We start from the raw sequence: 23,230 nt of genomic DNA, 5'->3' as shown, positions 1-23,230 counted from the left end.
TTCATTTGCCTATTTTGGCCTTTTTTTTTTTTTTTTCCTGTCTGGTTTCTAAATGTTGGATACTTCAGGGTCCTTTCCCTTCTTTCTATTCATTCCTTTCCAAGGAGATCCCTTAGTCCCATGGCTTTAAATATCGTCTGCATGCTGCTGAGTCCCTGTATGTCTCCAGTCCTGACCTGTCCAGCTCTGAGGTACAGATTCATGTGTCTGATTGGCTCCTGGATATTGCTCCTTTAACATATTTCTAACTGGATCTCTGGATCTCCCCACCAAGGCAAGGAAACAAAGAAAACTTCCCTTTCCCAGTCATCTCCATCTTTGGTAAATGACCTTATATCTGTGACTCATCCTTGAATCTTTCCTTTCGTTCACCCCATACATCCAAGCCAGCAGCAAATACTACCTCCAGAATATATTTTGAATCATTCTATTTCTGTCTTCTCTGCTAGCCATCATCATATCTTGCCACTTCCACAGACTTCTAACTTGTACCCTTCCTGTCTGTTCTATACATAGCTGCCAGAGTGATTTTTTTTTTTTTAAAAGTAAAAATCAAACCATGTCACTTCCCTGTTTAGATCCACTGGTGTCTTCCCATTGAGCTTAGAATAAAATCAAATCTTCTTTCCAGAGCTTACACATCTGGGTTTAATTTCCATATCTAGAAAATAGGGATAATCATGACTTTACCTAGAATATGAACTCCTGGAAGGCACAGATTTTTCTCTGCTTTGTTCATTGCTATTGTCCCAGTGCCCAGAACAGTGTGTGCACATAATGGGCACTTAATAATTATTTGTTGAATGAGTAAACACATTCAGATTATATGGGCCTCCAGAAGCCTTTCTTTTTCCCTCTTTCAGAGCAACATATCATAGCTTCGTATTTTCTACTTTATACAGAAAGTCCAGCTTCTGGTGCAATCTCTCCCCCCCGTGCCTCCTTTTTTTTTTCCTGGCCCACAGCGGTGGCTTGCAGGATCTTAGTTCCCCAACCAGGGATTGAACCCGGGCCCTCCTCAGTGAAAGCTCACTGGACCACCAGGGAATTCCCTCCCCACCCCTGTTTTATTTTTTAGATCTGAGGATACATTTGGGTCATTAGGAGAGGATAGATAAGTAATAGAACAAGAAACAGAATAGAAATTGGAAGGAACCCTGCGTAGGTTACTGCAAAATAGTAGCAACAGCATTTTAAAAATAAGCATTTTACTATAGAAATCTTGGAATATATGCAGAAATAGTAGAATAGTATAATGAATCCTCGTCTCTTCATAGCCCAGTTTCAACAGTTATCAACTCATGGCCATTCTTTGAGCATCCGGGATTTAATCTGGAAATTTCCCATGGTAAAGAAATACCTGGTCTATAGAAATTTGTATTACAGATGTATCTTACCCTGGGCATTGTTACTATTTTGTAAACCAACTGAGAACAGATTAGATATGATTTTAAGAACTTCAGTTTCTGAAATATCTTTTCTGATTTGCTTTTTGTAGATGCCTGAAATTTTACTATTAGTATAACTGTAAATTTGCAAATCATGAATAAGCCTGAGAAGGGAAATACATGAAGCCCATTAACAGTTATTTATATTTTAGTGTAAACTGATTAATTAGGAGCACGCTTGACTGATAAGTAACGAAGCACAAGCTTTGATAGGAGGCATAAGATCACAGGGACCTGGGTGGGGGAGGCCTTATAAGGACTCCAAATACTGGTCAAGGGGGTGCTGCTCTGCTGTTTTCCATCTTTTCCTGGAGGTGGTTCTGGCCTCAAAGCCTATAGAAAGAGTTTTCCTTCCAGTCTGGTGGTGTTCCTGTCATCTGTCGTCTGGGTTCCCTTCTGCTGGCTGCAAAGACCTTGTGTAAGGCTGCTGAGGAGGTGATTCCATTCCAGCTAACTCTGCTGCTTGTTTATTTTTAGGTGTCTTGCAATATATTCAGAACTCTCCCTCCTAGTGACAGCAATGAATTTGATCCAGAAGAAGATGAACCTACCCTTGAGGCATCGTGGCCACACTTACAGGTACTTTGAACTACTATTTGTTATAAAAGAAAGATCCATTAACTCATTAGCTGATTAGCATGGGAATTCCTTGAAGGCCTTATTCACCAAGAAATCAAATTAGAGTACATTACTGGAAAGCTAGAGAATGCTTTTTATGTTTCTTACTGTTGATAATTAGGATGCCAAAAGAATAAAATAATAAGCATTATAATGCTTTAGGGTGGGCCCTCCTGGGTTGCATGCTCAGCCAGTGATTTTATTAGAGCTTCTATGTGATCCTTCCTGCTGGAGGCTCAAACAAGAACAGAACTATTTTCCATTAATACTAGTTAGATGTGATTAGGTCACAGAGTACGTACCTCATTTTCAGCAGTTAGGTACCCGGGGGACTTTGAATGCCTGTCTTCAAGATAACCACGAATGTGTTTCTTTAGCCTGGAAGGGCAAAATCAAATTGCAATAGCTATTTCACAGTGTTGTAAGGAAGAGCAATAGCTGAGAAAAATCTTGTGCAAAGGCCAATTTTGCACTCTTGCACTGAGAAGGCCATGTTTTCCAATCATCCTCATGTGCCAGGACAGATTAGGACCACCCCTGCATCTCCTTTCCCATTTGTATCGTATTTACTTATCCATACCAGACCTTTTCCATCCTCCTTTCCTGGCTGCCTTGTTTCAAGGCCAGCATTTCTCAAATGAGTAGAACAAGGAAATGTGAGTGTAATGAACCTCAAAGCCATTTTTCCATTCAGTTAGAATGTCCTCAGAGGCTATGTGACAGCTAGTGGGGAGGGAAGGGGTGGTAGAGAAGGAATATGACCATGTCCATTTTCACCCTAAGGCAGAAGTCACTGCATCTTTGTAGAAGTGTGCTCACGGTTACTAGTTGACTTTCTGAAGGGCAGAAAACTATGCAGCAGGGAGATAAGGCCTAGAGATATTCTAAGGGTTTATTTTTTTCCCCACTTCAGAATTATTGACATAAATTTGCAGCTTTCCCTGTCCTGCTTTGGAAGCTCAAGGTTGCTGCAGATATACATGTAATGCTGTTTCCCCTAGTTATGTGGAGAGCTTTCAGGGGCTGTGTTTTCTCAACTCTTACCTAGGCATGTAATACATATGTATTCCTGCTACCAATGCCAAAATACAGAGTAAATTAGTTAAAACATTGTAGTTGATTTACTATCTTAGATGTTTGATTTTTTTTTATAAGGTGCCAGACATACTATCTGTAATCTAAGAAATTTGCAAAACTACTTGTGCTTTTCATGGTGTATCCCAGATTATGACAAAAAATCCAAAAAGAAAACAAAAAATGGAATTACTGTTTTGAATGGATGGACTTTTTGTCATGTCTTATTCTTGATGCTTGGCACCAGTTCACAGAAGTGCAGTATAGTCTGGAAGAAATTTAAAAAACAAAGCAAACAAAAAAGATACTTTTCTCAGAAAAGTCCTGCATCTTGTGGTTGAAAAGACAGGGAAGGAGATGTCTTCAAAGCTTCAACTTGTTGTCTTGTCTACCTCCTGAAGAAGAGAGAGTAGACCATTCTTGCCATTTGCAGGAGCTTTTTGAATACTCTAAATCATGATCGCCATAGATATAAATTTCCCCTAAAGTATGATAAACTTTATCATACTCAATATTTAACTCAGTATTTCAGTTAATCCTTGCTAAGCTTAATGACTCTATAAAATATGGGTCTAAATTAATTTCTAAAGCTATTAAGCAGAATTCTGCCACCAAAAATCTTGAGCTTACACTGTGTCTTTACTACAGGAACATTAACCATTAGTTCATCTGCAATGCTTAAAACCAAAGCAACAGTGAGGAGTGATGCTGAGACCTGTACCCTTAATGGATCTGAAGTCACAAACTGTGTTCCAAAACAGGCTGGTTTCATCTGTGTTGACATCTTGTTTCAGCCTGTAGTCCTCTCTCCCCTTCTTTAGCTCAGGGGGAAACATGACATAGGCTGGATCAGGTAAAGAAGCCTGTAAGAGAAAAGAATGAATATATATATATGTATAACAATCACTTTGCTGTACACCTGAAACTAACATAACGTTATAAATCAACTATACTCCAATAAAATTAAAATTAATTTTAAAAAAAAGAAATCTACTCTTAAAATTCACAAATGAACCTTCATTCATAGCAAAGGCCAAGTCAGAAGGCACTGTCTTTTGCTTTATGGAAGTATTTGTACTGGCTCCTGACTTGTCTCACGAATTCTGTGTTTTCTTTGTATATTCTGACTCCACAAATCAGTCACCTTTCCATTTTCACTAATAAGTGGTTTTAGTACTGGCAAGAGCCCTCGTTGAATGTTTAAGAAAACTTCTTTTCTGTTCGTGATAGGTCATTCATGTCGTGGTGACCCATCACTAAATTCAACATTTTACTTTATGATTGATCCAACAATCGATTTTTCCAGACCCAAACAGCACTTTCTTCAGCCTTTTCACTTTTTCTTAACTCCAGCATTAGCAGTGTGCTGCTGATTCTGGCCCACATTTTGCAAGGAAGCACGGTGTTTATTACCAAATCTCTGACAATAGTAGAGAAAAACAAAATCACATTATGGTTGTTGGGTGGTTGGCTAGGCTCCTTGCCTCACTGTCTGCTCCTGCACTCTCTGATTTTAATTGTGGCTCGTATAGAATTACTCATTACAACAAATCATGGATCTTTGAGGATATTTAAAAATAAGAAAAAGTATTAAATCTACAAATTTTTAGTTCACATATGTCAAAAGATCTACTGTATGTGTGTCATTTGATCTTTTCTATTATCTGCGTTGGTATCTTTTAAACTGGTATCCCACGGTTACCATGGTTATTTTTTGCGTATTTTTTGAAATTGGGTCTGTTTTTATAGTAGAATACAATTTTGTAGGACTTCCATTTACAATTAAGGGATTGTTTTTAATGCTTTACACTGGAGACTGAAAAACCAGAATACTAAAGTCTTTTTATTCGTGTTCCTTGAAGAATTCACTTATGTGACCTTGAAAAGTAATTTATCCTCTGCAGTCCCTAGTCCTTCCCTTTAGAAACTCAAGGGAGATTTTTGATTCTTAGGTAAAATCTGTCTTTTAAAGTAGAGAACATTTATGCTTATTAATTAATATGTCTGAAGTGTTTCCATCAAATTTTTTAAACCATAACTGCTTTCAAGGGACCAGAGGGGAGAGGACATTTTGCCAATCCCACTGGAAAGCCCTGCTTGCCCACAAGTCAGGCCTGGAAGATGAGAATCTCTCCACTTTGTAGGAATCAAAAGAGAGATGAAACCCCTGTTTATGGGTTATTTGAACAAGGCTGATGTTCTGTTTGTAAAACCAAGAGTTGAAAGATTAGTTTATTGGAAAAAGAACAATCCTTCTAGGGGGTATTTGAACTCAGGCATTATTATGACTAGAAGTACAACTTGGCAATGTTCAGATAACTGGGAAAGAAGTTTCTTCTGAATTCAGAGAGAAAAACATAGTTTTATAAAGAAGTAAAATCCTAATGTGAATACCTAATATTAAATGTTAGAGTCTGAAGTCACAAGGTCACTGTGTGACACATTTAGGTTAGTGGTATCTGTAAACCCTTAGGGGGGACCTGAGACCTAATTGTCAGTGGCCTGCAAGGTCAAAAGTAGTTTTATAATAATACTGTATTATTTGCTCCTTTCACTGTGTTGACATTTGCACTAATATTTGTAAAAGCAGTGGTGGTTGAAATTGCTGTTGTGTTAGCACAAATAAGGCAGTTGTGCCCAACTGGTCTAGTAGTCATATTCTTCATTGCCATGCACTTACAATTAAAAAAAAAAAAAGCCAATTTCAATCAAGAATGTCCTTGAAGAAGCAGCAAAAATTATTAATTTTATTAAATCTTGACCTTTGAGTACACATTAAAGATAATATTCTTCATGATGAAATGGAAAGTATGCATAAAGCACATCTGCTGCATACTGAATAGTTGTCTTGTGCCAAAACATTTGTGTGATTGTTTGAGCTGCAAGCTAAACTAGCTGTTTTTTCATGAGCTGTCATTTTTACTTGAAAGAATACCTGACAAACTATGGTTGTTCTGACTTGGGTATTTGGTGGATGTTTTCTCTAAAACAAACAAACAATTATTTTACTACTGATAAAATTAAAGCATTGAAGAAAAATTTAGAATTAGAATTTTGAAAAGCTGTATCTTTCCTTTATCTGTTACCTTGAGCTTTACAGCTCCCCAAAGCTTAAAGCCTTTTTTTTATAAAGTTAGAGATATTAAGGAATGTGACTTTTATTGATACTATGTATGTATGTAATGAAATGTGTCAACATTTGAAAAATCTCCATAACTCAGTGAACCAATATTTTCCAGTTGGCCAACGAATGATGTTAGGCAGTCATGCATGGGTAAAGATCATCCAAAGTGCAAGAGAGATGATTGGAATTTAGTTTAATGGTATGAAAAATTCATTGATACAGTTTCAGATTCTACAACTGCAACTTTTCTTCAAGAAATGACTGTCAAGTTCTGGTGTAGTATCAAAGAAAAGTATCTACAATTATGTGAAGAAACTATGAACATACTCTCCCTTTTTCATACTAGTAGATTTCTGTGAAGCTTGATTTTCTTTATATACTTTAACCAAAACAGTATATTACGACAGCTTGAATATGGAGACAGATAAGATTCTGTCTTTTCTTTTTTTTTTTTTTTTTGCGGTAGGCGGGCCTCTCGTTGTTCCGGCCTCTCCCGTTGCGGAGCACAGGCTCCGGACGCGCAGGTCAGCGGCCATGGCTCACGGGCCCAGCCGCTCCGCGGCATGTGGGATCCTCCCGGACGGGCGCACGAACCCGTGTCCCCTGCATCGGCAGGTGGACTCTCAACCACTGCGCCCCAGGGAAGCCCAAGATTCTGTCTCTTCATATGCTGTTAAAGAGATTTACAAAAATAAAAAAGTGCTTCTCTTCCTAGTAACTTTTTTGGAAAATAAATTTGTTTTTCACAAAAATATGTTAGTTATGTTAACATGTGATATATTTTATTGTTCTAAAATAATAAATATATTAAATTTTCTCAATTTTTATTTCTACTTTCATATATATATCTCATGTAAACAGAAAGCTTTTTTGAGTCTTCAATAATTTTTCAGTGTAAAGGAGTGAGACTAAAAAGTTTGAGAATGCTGTTTTAGGCAATAATGACAGTAATGACAGTGGTGATATGTGTTAACCACTGTGCAGAGGGCAATATATCTATAAAAAATCACATTAATCTCAGGGATTATCATCCCCATTATACAGTTGAAGCAAAAGACTTTTAGAGAAATTAACTTGCCTAGGGTCACACAGTTAGTAAGGGGTAGAGCTAGGCTTTCAACCCAGTGTCTACCTGTCTCTTGAAAGTCTTGGTTTTGATATACTGTTGTATACTACACCAGGATTTAATGTATACTTTAACATAGATTTATTTTGCAAAGAGTATAAACAGTGATCCCCCATGGTTTATTAAAATGGTTATTTGAGGTTGCCTCTGCAGATGAGAGTATTCTTACTCTTTGCAGATGAGAATATCCTGATACACCATCATATATTGCTTAGAGGAGTGTAAATTGCCATAAACTCTCTAAAAGGAAATTGGTAATGAATGTTGAAAATCCTGACGTGTTTGGATATCTTTTGATCTAACAATTCTACTTTTAGAAATATTTCCTCATGAAATAATTGAACACGTGCACACTGATGCATGTTATATAATGTACATTCTGGCATAATTTAATAGAGAAGTAATTTAAAAACTACTTAAGTGTCTAAGCATAGGATATTGGTTAAATTAATTATGAGTATTGGAATTATTCATTATAAATATGTATAATGGACTGCTTGTAGCTTGAGAATGGTGGCTTAGATATTGTTGGCATAAATTGTCCACAATATATTGTTTAGATGGTAAAAGTAGTTTTAAAACTATATTATATATATATATATATTTATAGTACATTGGTATATTATAGAAGTATAGAGAAAAATTGGGAGTTTTATACATTAAAGTGTTAACAGTGGTTAACTCTTAATGGTGAGATTATGGGATATTTTTATTTGCTCTCTTTGGCTGTGTTTCCAGATTTTACATTTAAAAAGTTAAAAATCACAACAGCAGCTGTGAGCTACAAGAAAGGCTGGCACTGCTAGTTGAATGATATTAAAACCTACTAAACCCCTTGTCAGTTTTAGTATTAGAGCTTTTTAAGGTTTTTGATACTATTCTCAGTGAATTATATTTTGAAATTAACGATAACCTATTTGTTGCAGCTTGTATATGAGTTTTTCATACGATTTTTGGAAAGCCAAGAATTCCAACCCAGCATTGCCAAAAAATACATAGATCAGAAATTTGTATTACAGGTAAGCACATTGTTGTGGTTGCATGTATTTGTTTTTCAGTTGATAACACTTTATCTCATTTTCTCTTGATGTTTGTTAACAAAATCTTACAGTGACAGTTACATCACCCTGTAAACAAATATATACACATACGTTATTTTTCATTATTGCCCATTAAAAGTAATAGGTACCTCTTTAGTTTATTGTGCTGGAAATTTATTACATTTTAAACAACAAGGAATGCTAATGCCTAAATCCCTGCAGTTTTCTTTCTTAAAGTTTAATTATAAAGGAATTTCATTTGTATAACCCTAGTTTGTGTGAATCCTTATGTAAACTTGAAAACTTTTATTTGCATAAGGATTTTAAACTATTTCATTCATCTGTTAAAACTGAGTAGGCATGGTCTAGAGCATAGGTAAGCTTTAATAAATAATCAAAGTCAGGGTACTGGTGAGCTTCCACAACTAGGAAGTAGCACAGCTTGACACCTTAAGACTCCCTTGAAGAGATTAACTGTCACCTATCTGTTTGGAACTTTTCAGGATACCTACCTACTTTTCTTGATTTGTAATTTTACATTTTATAACTGTAAATCATATGTTTTTACCCCGGAATTGGGTACTTTCATGGCCCTGAATGTTTAGGTATTATCTCCTTGCTCTTGTAAACATTCATCTATAAAAAATGCATACTTGAGCCAACTGATGTATGGATTGTTGTAACTCCTTTCTAAGTGATTAATGAGATGCCTTATGTGGAAAAGAATAAATATCTCCTAGTGAGCCAATATGCAGAACTTCAAATTCAAAGCATTACTTTGGAGAAAACTGATCTCCTATGCCTTACTTGGATAAAGGTTGATAACCTCAGTGATGACCTCATTCCTTAAATTAATACATTTAGAATTCTGGACATACTAGGTTGAGAAGCCTTGGAAAAGTGAGATTTGATATATAGCTAGAGAGGTAGTAGATAAATAGGTAGATTCATGGATCACTGGGAAATAGGTTGATCCAGACCCTTATCCCAAGTAGGTAAAATGCATTTCAGGCAAAACAAAAGCAAGACATAACAGGTCTGTGTTTGTATTGGAAAGTCCTTGCATTTCTGTAGCACTGTATAGTTGTCAGACCACCTTTACATGCATTATTTAATTTGATTTATACAGCGATCTAGAGGAGACATGGCTAAGTTTTGTGCCCATTTTATAGATGAATAAATCTGAGGTCTAGAAAAGTTATCCAGGTTTCCCCAGCACATTTCCTATTCTGGTTTTCTGTCCATTAAACCATGATTCCTCCTTGTGATTCCCTTTACCATAACTTGGAATGACTTCAACGCAGGAGTAGCCCCCGTCTCTCAAAACTGATGAAAAACAAGGTTCTCTTACATTTATGGTAAATTAAAGTGCCCGAGAGGATCGGATAATGATTCAACAGTAGACACTGTGTTTAGTTGACATGGAAACAGTAAATCCTGCAAAGGGCCCAGTCAGTGTGCTCTCCGTGGTTGATGGGTACTGATAAAGCTCCTAAAATTAAAACAACAGAGAAACCCAGACTTGGAAGGGACATTTTGGGTTGTCTCTTCTAGTTCTTTATGCCGTGAATCAGTTTTCTTTGAGACCCTGATGAGGGGTGACCTCTCCTTGCCCTTTTTCAGTGAGAAAGGGCCACATACTCAGGTAGATTGTTCCATTTTTGTTAGAAAGTTATTTTTTATGTTGAATCTCCTTATACCTGATACCTTTTGGCCTTATTTCTTCAGAAGAGTCCCTTAGTATATCACTAGCCCAGGCATAACCTTTCAGGTCTTAGAACACAGCTTTTGTATTTACCTCTTGCCTCTTTTTCTCTAAAACAGCAGTTACAACTCAAATGCCTATAGGCTCATTTATAATAGTCTGGTGGCCAGGTGTCAGACAATAGGAGGCAGACCAGCTCCTACTGAAGGGAGCTTTGACTATACCTCTTTCTTAAGTATTGCCAGACATTTTTTTTTTTTCCAAGAGAAATTTTTTTCTCCCAAATTCAGTTTTTTTGTGAAATTTTCTGATAGTTTTAAAATCCTGTTCAGAATGAATTAAAGCCATCTGCCTTCTGGATCTAGCCTACCAGCTGTCAGTGTGTGTTCTCTGCTCTAGACTGAGTCCTTAGTTCTGTCAACCCTGTCTCATTTGTCAGTTTTTGGTCTTCAACATGTGTCCATTTGTCTTCAAGGATGACATCTATGTCTGAACACAGTGCCCTGAGCCTGGTCAATCCAATGCAGCTTAGAGTTGGGGGTCTCCATTCCCTTGTCTGGATGCTAGGCTTCTTAAAGGGGAAGTCTCATTAGCTCTTCTTGCTGTTCCATGACACTGCTAACTTAGGTTAATAAGCTTGTGGTCTTAACTGACTTCTAATTTAGTTTTACACATGTTGTCATAAACCCGTTTTCGTTTTCCCTTGTTCATTTTACAGTTTGCTTTTTTATCTAGGTGTAGTATCTGACACGTATTCCTGTGGAATATCTTATCTCCCCAGCCTTCTGAAGTCTTTCTGGATCTTGGTTCTGTCATCCACCTTATTCACTGTGCCTTCCAATCACATCTGTGATTACTAGCGATTGGTCTCATTGAAGCCATTGATTAAAATTGTTAAACTAGCCAGGACTCAGGGTAGAGGCCGGTGGCATGCCTTTAGCAACTTCACTTTATTTTAGCACAGATTCACTAATAACAGTGTTTGGATTCCCTCCTTGAGCCGGTTAGAAATTTACCCTAGGATGGGGGCTTCCCTGGTGGCACTGTGGTTAAGAATCCGCCTGCCAATGAAGGGGACACGGGTTCGAGCCCTGGTCCAGGAGGAGCTCACATGCTGCGGAGCAACTAAGCCCATGCACCACAACTACTGAGCCTGCACTCTGGAGCCCACGAGCCACAACTGCTGAGCCCACGTGCCACAACTACTGAAGCCCGTGCACCTAGAGCCTGTGCTCCGCAACAAGAGAAGCCACCGCAATGAGAAGCCCGTGCAGCACAATGAAGAGTAGCCCCCCCCCCGCCCCCGCTCACAGCAACTAGAGAAAGCCTGTGCACAGCAACAAAGACCCAACACAGCCAAAAATTAAATAAATAAATAAATAAATAAATTTTTTTTAAAAAGTATCTTAAAAAAAAAAAAGAAAAAGAAATTTACCCTGGGATGTCCTCATCCTCGCATTTAAAATTTTTGTTTATAAGGAGAGTGTAGAGACTTCATCAGATGTGATGGTAGAAGCCAGGACTTCATGTTTACAGCATTCCCCTCCTCCATGGGCCTTGGAACTTTATCATAAAAGGAATGCCAGAATTTCCTGGCTCTCCAGTGGTTAGGACTGCACTCTCACTGCCAAGGGCCTGGGTTCGATCCCTGGTCAGGGAACTAAGATCCCTCAAGCTGCGGGCACGGCCGAAAAGAATAATAATAATAAAGAAATAAAAAGGAACGCCATTCGTCTGCCACGGGGCATTAGTGAACTTCTGGGGGCTACTATTGGTTTACTGGTAATGTTGCCCTAAGTACTTGCAAATCATGGCACTGATCATCTGTCCCCAAGTTTTGTGAGAGACAAGTAATAAAGTATAAATAGTGAAGCTCATCTACTTATGCTTCATGTTTTCAGTCCCTGCCTCATTTTTTCAACTTTTTTGCCTTCTTTATCTTCCCTCTGCTGGACCTGTTGATGAACTCAGCCTTTAGACCAGGGCTCACCTCAGTGCCTGCATCAGTTATGAAAGGGTCAGGCAGGGTATTGGTGGAATTAACGGCACCACTGAGTGGTACTTGAATGTAATCCTGTGACTAACCAGTGCACTAATTTTCATGATGGGGAGAAGCTCTGGTTGCCTATCAGCTGCCGACTTCCAAATTACCCTGTTCATTCATGTTCGTAACCTGTAAAGTTGGCCTCCTATTCCTTTTCCTTCCCTAAGTTTGCCCCAACACCTTCTAGGAGTGGGGACTCAATCCCCTGCCTGCTTCTCCTAAGCTTCCTTCCTCAAGAGTTTTGGTCCCGACTTGAGACCTGATGGCAATGGGTAAGCCTTCTGGAGCTTGAGCGTTATTGCTGAGATTCTATCCTGTTATCCCCCATCCCACCCTACCGTCCTCTTCCTCTGACCACCATGCCTTAACTGTCCTTGAGCTGGCAGGTCCTTCGTATGTCTGTACCGTCTAGTCAGCTCATTCATTTTGCCTACCCTCAGTTTTCCCTCTTTTTTCTCTACCGCATGGACTCCCAAGGTGCTACCTGGTCCTAGCCTGGTTTTCTTGTGCCATGGGAACCCTCATACTTTTCCCTATTGCAAATCAGGATGACATTCACCTTATTCCTTTTCTTTGAGCAGATTTCTTATTCTCTGTGGATTCTCAAAGATCTCAAAAAGAGTTTTCAACTCAGAACTCTTTTATTTAGTAAGACATAATTTATTCTAGCCACAAGATTTACACTTACTTTCTGTAGCAGCTAGCTGTATTCTTTACAGTCTGTTCTGACTCTGATTCCTGCATCCCCAAAAGCAAAATAAGAAGTGGGCTATTTTGGGCTTTCCTGGTGGCGCAGTGGTTGAGAGTCCGCCTGCCGATGCAGGGGACGCGGGTTCGTGCCCTGGGCCGGGAAGATCCCACGTGCCGCGGAGCAGCTGGGCCCGTGAGCCATGGCCGCTGAGCCTGCGCGTCCGGAGCCTGTGCTCCGCAACGGGAGCGGCCACAACTGTGAGAGGCCCGCGTACCCCCCCCCAAAAAAAAAAAAAGAATTGGACTATTTTAACAGGATGTAGTGAAGAGAAACTTAGAAGCCTCTGGATTGGAATCCTTACTCCCCTATGTACTCTAAGTATATTTTAGGAGCTAAGAATATGAGCTGTGGGATAAGAAGAAACTGCATTCAAACCCTGGCTTTTCTGCTTACTTGCAATGTGACTTTCAGCAAGTTAATACGCTTGCTACTAAGCACGAGTTTCCTCATTCATGACATGGGGTAACAGTATAAGTGAGATACTGTTCAGTAAAATAAGATATACCCCCAAACTGACAACTGTTAAATCTTCTTAATTGAATTGGCACTATGGATACAAACACAGGCTCCCTACCTTCAGTCTTAAACAGGTACTGAAAACTTGGGCAGATAATTGACTATTCTGAGCCTCAGTGTTTTCTTCTATAAAATGACAATAACAGTCATCTTTCTTACAAGTTACAAAAAAATAGGCTGTTATGATGATAAAATAATATGACTTGTATAAATGTCTGCTGGTAGCATATATGGGGCCTAATAGTTGCTCATTAAATATCAATTACTCTTTTCACATCCTCATATTATGTTACCTGTCCATATTGGTAGGATGTCTTATTTTTCTTGATTCCAATATTAGTTTTAAAACTTCCACATTTTGAAACAAAATTTTAAAATTTATGTGAAACTTACAATAAAAATTTTGCAAAGAAGGCTTGAATAAATGCAGAAATGTAGCGTAATCCTAGGTGGGAAGACTTGCCATCATAAAAATGCCCATAGACTCTCCAAATTAATCTGTACATTTAGTGCAATTCTAATTAAAATTTCAGTAGTTTTTCTATTTGAAAATTTCAGAGTTCATGAAATAAAAAGTTTTTGAAAAAGAAAACTAGTGATACTTTATTAGACATTAAAACATACTGTAAAGATACATTAATTAAAACAGCATGGTATGGGTACAGGAGACTGGAACATAGTAGAGACTTGGGTGGAAAAGACCCTTTTTAGTATGCTATAAAACTCATAAAAATATATGAATAAGTAGATAAGATAGATACCTACCTACATACATATATATTAAATTGGTATAATGCTCTGAAGAGGAGATCTGATAGAATTCTATTGACTTAGATTGTGACTGAGCAATTCCGTGAGAAGTAGATGTGTACACCAAGCAATATGTACAAGGTTATTGAATGTATCATTGTCAATGATTATTAGAAAATTGGAAACAATTTAAAAGTTCTTCAGTAGGGGTTGGTTGAATAAGCTGTGGACATTCATTTAAGGAAATATTCATCAGGCTATAAAAAGAATGAGATAGAGCTACACATGATCTGTTTTTAAGTGAAGCATGCACATTATGGAACAGTATGATATTTTGAACCTGAGTCTGTTATTTTAGGGAAAAGGAATGTTTGTCTCTGCACTAAAAATTTTGGAAGGAGATACACCACGTTTTTATTAATTGTCTGGTGGGGTGTGATTATGTGTGATGATCTTTACTTTCTAATTTCTATTTTTTGCATTTAAATAGTGAACATGTATGTTATAATCAATAAGAATAGTCAAAATATTTCAACTACAGCTACATTCTCATTTTGTTGCCTTGCATTTTTGTAAAACTCAGCTGATTCTGTTCATTAATCTTCCCAAGGCTATGTTTTATAAGACTATGCCATTCTTTTATACTTAACATTTTTTTGTATTTCCTTCCTTTTATCATTTGTGCATGTCCTTTTAAAGTCTGAAGCTCAGTGGCAAGCTTCTTGCGTTGCCTCAAGGGCCTCTTTCAATACCTCTCTTTTTAATTCCTCAGCAGGAAGCAATATAGATTAGTGGTTAAGTGTATAGACTGGTTTGGATTCAGACTCTACCATTTTTTAGTGCATGACCTTGGGCAAGTTATATAACTGCTGTATGACTCAGTTTCCTCATCTGGAAAGTAGATGCAAAATATCCATTATATGATAGTAATTATGTTGTAAGGTTCTTGTGCAGATTTAATAAGTGTATACGTATGTAAGCACTAAGAACAATTCCTGATAATAGTAACTGTTCAGTAAATGTTACACTGCTGCTGTCACTACTATCTTTATTAGGATCAGTTCTTGTTTTTAAGACTTTCTTTACCATTATTTTCTAGAACAGCCTCAATCCAGGAAGTTACATGATGTTAGTCTGTCATGTCTTACCTAGCATGTTATCCATTTTTTGAAATCTAACTTTTACCATTCTAAAAAATCAAAAAACCCTTTTGACTCTGCTTATATTGTTCTTCGTGGGCTGTTGGGATTTTTAAAGATGTTAAATATGGTCTCTTGTCCTTGAATTCTCATCAGTTCCACTTCACCAACTGATTTCTTCCAATCAGTGTTAGAAGTAAATGTTTAATTAGTGCCAGGAGCATGTACTTTTTAGTGTGTAAGAACCAGGGAAAGCGCATTCAAATCTTTACAGAGGCCAGACAAGTGATACATAATGAAGTAGTCTGGGTGTAACAGAAAGGAGTTGATGGAAACAGTGGTGACCTAGAGAGCTCGGACCCTGCTGCCAATCTGTTCCTGTTAACTGTTGGCTGATTGCTAAGTGGGCCAAGTGTTGCTAGATTCTTCTGATTTTTTAAGAGAACCTGGAAATCTAGATTTTTGTATGGGCCAGTCAAAATCGTCAGTGACTTGTACCTTTGAAGGGTTTGCTCTTTTTTATTTCAGAATGGACTACTTTGTTTAAATTTCGTAGTAATTTTTGTTAAATCTAGATTTACATAACCTTTAGCACTTCTTATGTACTTAATCTAAGTCTTTACATAAGGAAGCTGTCAGAGACTTATCAAAGCTAGTCGATTGATTAAATAGTGCCCTTGTGTCCATGGTAATGTTGTTGATTTTAGACTTAGGTAACTTAGCTATAAGTGTGTCGGCTTGCCTAGGCTTTGGAAACAACCTTGTCTATTCCCAGTAAAGATAATTTTCATCTGCATTAGGGTGGTTGAGAAAATGGTTTCTTTATGACACTTCCCTCCCCCAAGACCAAAAGTGAATTGCCAAACCTTGAATTACGTCACTGGGTGAATTGTCGTGGTAAGAGTTTAGTAGCATATCTCTAAAGACTGCGTTCAACCACTCTGCAAGTCTGAAAAGTAGTCAGTGGTTGCTAAGAGATGTACTATTCAAGCATCTCCATAAACATATGTACTGCTGGAGGTGGCTCCTTAGTAATTTGTACTTCACATTTGTGGTTATATTTAGCTGAAAGGTACTGTAATTATCATGCAAATTATGCAAATCATCCAGCCTGTCCTTAAAAGTGACCTTTTGTTATTGTGTTTTAAAAACTGAAGACAAATTGGACATGATACAAAACCAACCCATGAAAAAAATGTTAGGTTCTTAACTGAAATAAAATTCACGAGGCCTTGAATCTCAGCTCTAATACAAAGAACTATTTTCCAAACAAGTTCCTTGAATATGTCAAAATGCTTACATTTCTCTCTCAGAGTCTATAGCAAATAAAACTTTAGAGAGTTTATTTCTACCAGGAATTTTATCAGATAGACATAACCAGTTAACAATAAATTGCCCCATCCCATCCTGTCCAACTATAACTCAAAAGCCTTAAAAAAGGGCTGTACTGCTCTGACTTCTGCATCCAGAGCCAGCTTGGTAGGCAAGGAACTCGTGCAGGGGCAGCGGGCCCTGTGCTTAGAAGGACCTTTTTCATGGTTTAACACTTTGCTGTTGCTGTCTTGAAATTCTTAGTACTTTTTGAACAAGGAGCAGTACGTTTTCATTTTGCGCTGGGCCCACAAATTATGTAGCTAGTCCCTGCCTGTATCCCGCTAAGTGCATCATTATGTACCATAGCAACTCTTTCTTGAAATGCTGACCGAATTAAAAATTTAAATCGCAGGGTTTTCTTGAATCAGTTGGAATAAGTGCTTGAGGGAGAATAGAATGGACTTTTCTACTTTGTAGGAAAAATGCTGAAATTAGGAGAGAAATAAAAGCCTGTGACTTGGCAGAGTTGTTCATGTTTGTATGACTGACACCTTTGAAATGTTTATACGGAGTTATAGGGGTCCTGAAGTCAGAACTGCTGGAAGCTTATAATGTGCAACCTTTTGATTCCTTGTCCACGCTGTGCTCGCTCAGTGGTTGCCCATAGGTCAGTTCATTTCATACGTTGGTCCTCTTGAGTTGTTACCATTCATGGGAGTCAGGCTGCCGCTGGCTCTTCTTTCTTGGTTCTGGGCTGTTTTCTCCAGGTGCTTTATTACTTGATCGAGATGAAGGTATTAGGAAGATAATTTTTTTTCACCTAGCAGAGTAGCTTAAGTGAAAAACAAAGCCAGACATGTAGAGATCTGATTTTAGTTTGGTTTAAAACATTGAGAATACTAATTTCATTGATTATTTACTCTTTTTTTTACATGAAATAGCACTGGGCAGTTGCTTCTTTATGTAGAAGAGGGTAATGGGCTTTTTGTTTCAAGTCTTTTGCTCATATGGTTTATAAAGAAAAATAGCAAGCCCTGCCTGATCCTTCCCCAACCCAGAGTCTCGTTCCCTACAGGTAACCACATTCAAGTCTTCTAGCTGTTTCCTCATATGTATCTCCATAATTCTAAAGAGCACTCTTACTGCCCTTTGTTGATGTTTTTCATCTGTTCCTACTATAAGCCACTGCATGTCTCCCTCTATGTCTTTCCAATGCAGTTATGTCACAAAATTTAATTCAATCAAATTGTAGTGTTTGCATTAGTATGACTGTGTATATGTTGTTCAGAGCCAAGACACACATTATGCTATAATTACATTTCTTCTCTTATAGGGCTTTTTTTTTTTTTAACCCCTAGAATTAGTAGTTGCCTTATTTTTCACTTGCTTGCTTTCTTATGTAGTCGTCATTAGTATATCCCTTAGTTCTCTGAGAGCACCATACAACTCTTCCCAGTCTGGCCCATGCTGATAACTAGCCTTTTTTTTTTTTTCCTCTTGGAGGCCTTTTTTCTGGAGCTCCAGTCATCCTGCTCTAGTTGGCACTGGTTGCTTTCTCTAGGCTGTATCTGCAGTGGCCATCCTGGGACTTAGCTTTTCTGGACTATGTCTTTATTTCCTTGGTTTCCTCTCTTTCGTTTTGGTGGGATACATACGCTAAATGCTTCCTAAGAAAGCATGAATGGGATGTAAATGTTTTGAGCCCTGCTTCTCTGAAAATGGCTTTATTCTACCCACATACTTGGTTGATGCTTTGGCTAGGTTTGGATTTCTAGGTTGGAGCCCATCCTCCCTCAGCGGTTTTAAGGAATTGCTCTATTGTCTTCTAGCTTTCAGTGTTGGTGTTGAGAAGGCCTGTGCCAGCTGAATTCCTTATCCTTTATAGTGACCTGTTTTCTCTGTAAGCTTTTGTGATCTACTCTTTGTCCACAATGTCCGGAAACTTCAAAGTGTTGTGCTTTGTTCATTTATTGTGCAGAGGACATAATGGCCCTCATCTGTATTGAAACTCATGTACTCATGTCCTTTTTTCCTAGAAAATTACGTTGAATTATTTCTCAGATAATTTCCTTCTCTTTATTTTCTCTGTTTCTCTGTCTCTGTACCCATTTAAAATGTCTGTTAGTCATGTGTTGGACCTTTTGGATTGATCCTTTAGTTTTCTTATCTTCTTTCTTCTGTTACAATCTTCATCGTTTGGTTATACTTTCAGCATAGATTTGCTCATTTTAATGCGCCAGTCCTTCTGAAACTTTTATTTCTGTTACATCTTGAATTTCCAAAAGCTCTATTTTATTTTCTGAATATTCATCTGTAATAGCATTCTGATTTTGTTTCAAGTATCTAGTAGATTTATTTATTTCTGGGGATGTTATAGGTTCATTTTTTGCAGTTTTTTTCTGCTCCTTGCAGTATGGCTATTTCCTCTGAGTTCTTTATGATGGTTTGTTTTGGTCTCTATCTTTTATGTTAGAGTGTTTGGTGATCTTTGACAATATTCATAGTTATACGTTAGTCCAAAAAAAGCCTCCTAGAGGGCTTCCCTGGTAGCGCAGTGGTTGAGAGTCCGCCTACCTATGCAAGGGACACAGGTTCGTGCCCCAGTCCGGGAAGATCCCACATGCCACAGAGCGGCTGGGCCCGTAAGCCATGGCCGCTAAGCCTGCGCGTCCGGAGCCTGTGCTCCGCAACGGGAGAGGCCACAACAGTGAGAGGCCCGCGTACCACAAAAAAAAAAAAAAAAAAAGCCTCCTAGAACCTGTGTCTGTGAGTGTGAGTGTGAGTGTGTGTGTGTGTGTGTGTGTGTGTGTATGTACGCGTAAGTGGGAGACACTTGGCACATTAGGCAGAGGCCTTGCCATTTCATTGAGAAACCTTCAAATATTAGTATATCTGTAGGTGTTTTCCTCTTGAGGCTGTCAATTTCCCCAAAAAGGGACCGTCTAATCTCCTGCCTCAGTCAGAATTGAGAGCTTAGTCAGGGAAGGGCCTGGCAAAGGTCATGTTCTTCAGCATGTAGAATTTTATTAAATCCCATTATTTTCAATAACTGTTTTACTTTAGCTATATCTGATATCCCCAAGACTAGAGACTTACTCATTTATTCCCTCCAGACCTTGATTTTCAATCTTCAGTACACTGCATGGGACAGAGGATCTGGGAGGTCTTGTTACTCTTTCTCCAGGCTTTCAGTCATTTCTGCTGTTTCTAGCTCCTCACACCCTTGACATCAAATATATCTGGTGCCGTCAATTCTTATGCCTTTTAAGGGTTCCCCGGTGTGAATTGGCTTGCTTCTTGTTGGCGTCCCTCCCTGCTGGCAGAATGGAAAAACATTTAGCAGAGTGGAGAAAGAGGAAACCTAAGATAGTTACCCCTTGCCATCTACTTTCCATCTTTGAGAGATGTGCAAATTTGCCTAATCTTCTCTCCAATCCTTTCTGCCCCATGGATTTCTTCCATTTTTATTCTTTTTACTCTCACTTCAGGGAGTGTTCAAGAGGAGAGAGGTTCAATCTCCCAAGTCTAACTGAAAGACCCTAACTACCTTTTTCATTTTGCCCTTTTAATTTCACTGTAGATTTATTATGAGATTCAGGGGAGGTTCTTTGGCTAAATCACTAGGCAGTTCATCACTGTCTGTTAGTTTCAGGAAGGCTGATTTTATAAACTAGGAGACAGCATGTTGACAGGTCTGTCTTTGCTCTGTAATCACCCTGGAAACTCCAGCTTCGCTTCTTTGACAAGAAGTTGCCTGTTACATTGTAGGGAGCATAGTCTACCTAGGCATTTACAAATACTGGATTATGTTTTTCATTGCTTTTTTTTTGTGGGGAGTGTTTGAAGTGTATATATGACTAAGCACACAAATATTACTTTGTTTTGGAAATTAGAGCTCATCCCACTCTCTCCTCTGTTTGGGCCTGTGCACTGTTCTACCTTTTCTTTTGTCTCATACATCATGAAATCATCAAGAGTGTGTTCTGTAGAGCAACAGAAAATTAGTTTATATACTGCAATTTATCTTTCTCAAAGAACATAGAATATATAATATTTGTGGCTTTAAAACTCACTCAGGTTAGGTGCCTGGTAATACATTTTCTTTGAGGACCTAATGGAAACATTAGTTAAATAATTTTTGTTTAATTATTATGTGTTCATTAAACTCTTAAAGATTAACAGTACAGGGCTTCCTTGGTGGCGCAGTGGTTGAGAGTCCGCCTGCCGATGCAGAGGACACAGGTTCGTGCCCCGGTCCGGGAGGATCCCACATGCCGCGGAGCGGCTGGGCCCGTGAGCCATGGCCGCTGAGCCTGCGCGTCCGGAGCCTGTGCTCCGCAGCGGGAGAGGCCACAAGGGTGAGAGGCCCGCGTACCGCAAAAAAAAAAAAAAAAAAAAGATTAACAGTACATAAGCATGGTTGATTCAAGTTTTGCTAAAAGTACACCCCCTCAAACCTTCTCCTACGTTAGTTGCAAATTACTCATTAAGCCCTTTTACAACACTTGAAAATAGAAACCAACTAAAAAAATAGAACTCAAAGGATAATTATTTCTATTAACAAGGAATGGAATGAGTAGGTTAGAAATCTTCTGTCATTTTATGCAGGCATTAGATAAGAGATACTGAGCCGGTGGGGCCTTTTTTGCCCATAGCGTTCACATCTTTCTTTCTTAGACCGTTTCTTGTGGAAATGTGTAGTTGACTTGCTCATTGCTTTCCTGTGGACTCCAAGTTTGTTCGTGTGTGTGTGCACGCGTGCATGCGCGCAGCAAAGAGGATAATCCCTGGTGCGTGCAGAGATTGACTGATTGACTGGTTGATTGATTGCATGACAAAGTAGGCAGAGAGATGGCAGGTATTTTAACCACATCTTCTGTTTAGATAGGCTGCTGGTGAAGGTATGTGTTATTGAATCTGCCATGAACACTTCCTTCACCTCTAACTCCTAATTTCTTCATGGATGTCACTTCCTATAGCAGCCTTCCCTGATCACTCCACTTCTCCCAAATAGAGTAGATGTGTCTGCTATGTATTTATATAGTATCCTGAGCCACTTACCATGTTGCTTATTTCCCTGTATCCCTCATTGCGTTAGGCTCTGTAAAAGCAGTGTTGCTCATCATTGTATCCCTGACACCTTGCCCAGTGACTGGCGACATACTCATTTGAAACAGTCATTGTTTGAATGGATGCATGACATTGTACAGTCAAAAATTTTGTCTGTCTCACTGCCCAGTTTTGAAGACTATTCTTCAGTTTGTGCTTTCTGCCATTATGTAAAGGGATTTTTTTTTTTTTTGTCTGTAACTCTGTCTTTTGTTCAAAGAAAAGCACCAAAGTAGATGATTTATTTGATTACTGCCCACTGCCTTCTTCTGCTGTCGGTCTCAACCTCAGTCTTAATCACTTGAAATCATGCTTTAGTCTGTCCTGATAGCTCTTTTTGGTAATTAGGGTAGTCTCTTCATTTGTATGCTCTCTATATGCTCTTGAAATGTTTTGCTATGAAGTCAACATTAGAACTATGAGTTTTGTTTTATTGCAATGATAATGAAGGTATGAAGAACTCAGTAAAATTTAGACCAGTCTCCAAGTTTGTTCTTCAGCTAGAGGAACCTGCCCACTATTGTTTAAAAAAAAAAAAAAAAAAAAAGGCAGCCTTATTGAGATATAATTCATATACCATAGAATTCAGCCTTTTAAAGTTTACAATTTGATGTTTTTTAATATATTCCACAGAGTTGTGTAACCATCACTGTTATATGATTGCAGAGCACTTTTTATCATTTCCCAAAGACACAGCCTACCCATTAGCAGCCACTCCTCGTTCTGCTCTCTGTCTCTGTGGATTTGCCTATTCTGGACATTTCACATAAATGGAATCATACAATATGTGGCCTTTTTGTGTCTGGCTTCTTTCACTTGGCATGATGTTTGAGAGGTTCATCCATGTGGTAACATATTTTCTACTTCATTCCTTTTTATGGCTGAATAATATTCCACTGCAAGCACACTTTGCAGCAGTTGACGTTGGGGTTATTTCCACTTTTTGGCTGTTATGAATCATGCTGCAGTGAACATTCATGTACAAGTTTTTGTGTTGACATATGTTTTCAATTCTGATAAGATGGGATCTTATCAGGATTCAGTTATTGCCTTTAGATTACAAATGATTGGGAACTTAAAAATAATGTTATTCATGTATAACGTACATATGGAAATCGTAAGTGTTTACCTCAGTGGTGAACACACCCATGTAATAAGAGCCAGGATCTAGAAAGAGAACATTGCCAGTATTGTTGGGAACTCTGATGCTTGCTTTGGTGTGGGTTATCTAAATTTACTTGAATGCTCTGGCAGAGCTGAAAGCTTAACTATATATTTGGAACATAAGCTCAGTAGATGGCTTATTGTATAGAATTGCGGTGATTGAGGTAATGGACTCTAGGGTCTCAACTGCTTGGGTTCAAATCCCAGCTCTACTGCTTGAGACCATGCGCAAGTTACTTAGCATCTCTCTGCCCCAATTTCCTCTTCTGAAAAATGGGAGTAAGACTACCTCATAGGGAGTATTAATA

General features: G+C 38.4%; 1 protein-coding gene across 4 annotated transcripts in view; it reads left to right on the top strand.

Annotated features, from left to right (window-relative positions):
* PPP2R5E (protein phosphatase 2 regulatory subunit B'epsilon) overlaps window positions 1–23,230 on the top strand; it is a 161,213-nt gene that overhangs the window by 116,206 nt on the left and 21,777 nt on the right. For 3 of the 4 annotated variants that reach the window (XM_027111445.1, XM_027111444.1, XM_027111443.1), the window contains exons 4-5: window positions 1,926–2,027; window positions 8,317–8,409. In XM_027111445.1, the coding sequence (XP_026967246.1) occupies window positions 1,926–2,027; window positions 8,317–8,409 (195 nt within the window). The remainder of the gene's footprint in view (window positions 1–1,925; window positions 2,028–8,316; window positions 8,410–23,230) is intronic. The other variant, XM_027111446.1, reaches the window with a different exon arrangement.

Source organism: Aethalodelphis obliquidens, unplaced genomic scaffold (assembly GCF_003676395.1).
Source record: "Aethalodelphis obliquidens isolate GAN/ISIS:26980383/991018 unplaced genomic scaffold, ASM367639v1 scaffold10, whole genome shotgun sequence".
Lineage (NCBI taxonomy): Eukaryota > Metazoa > Chordata > Mammalia > Artiodactyla > Delphinidae > Aethalodelphis > Aethalodelphis obliquidens.
Note: the sequence above shows the minus strand (reverse complement) of the source record. Positions and strands in the feature narration are given on the sequence as shown.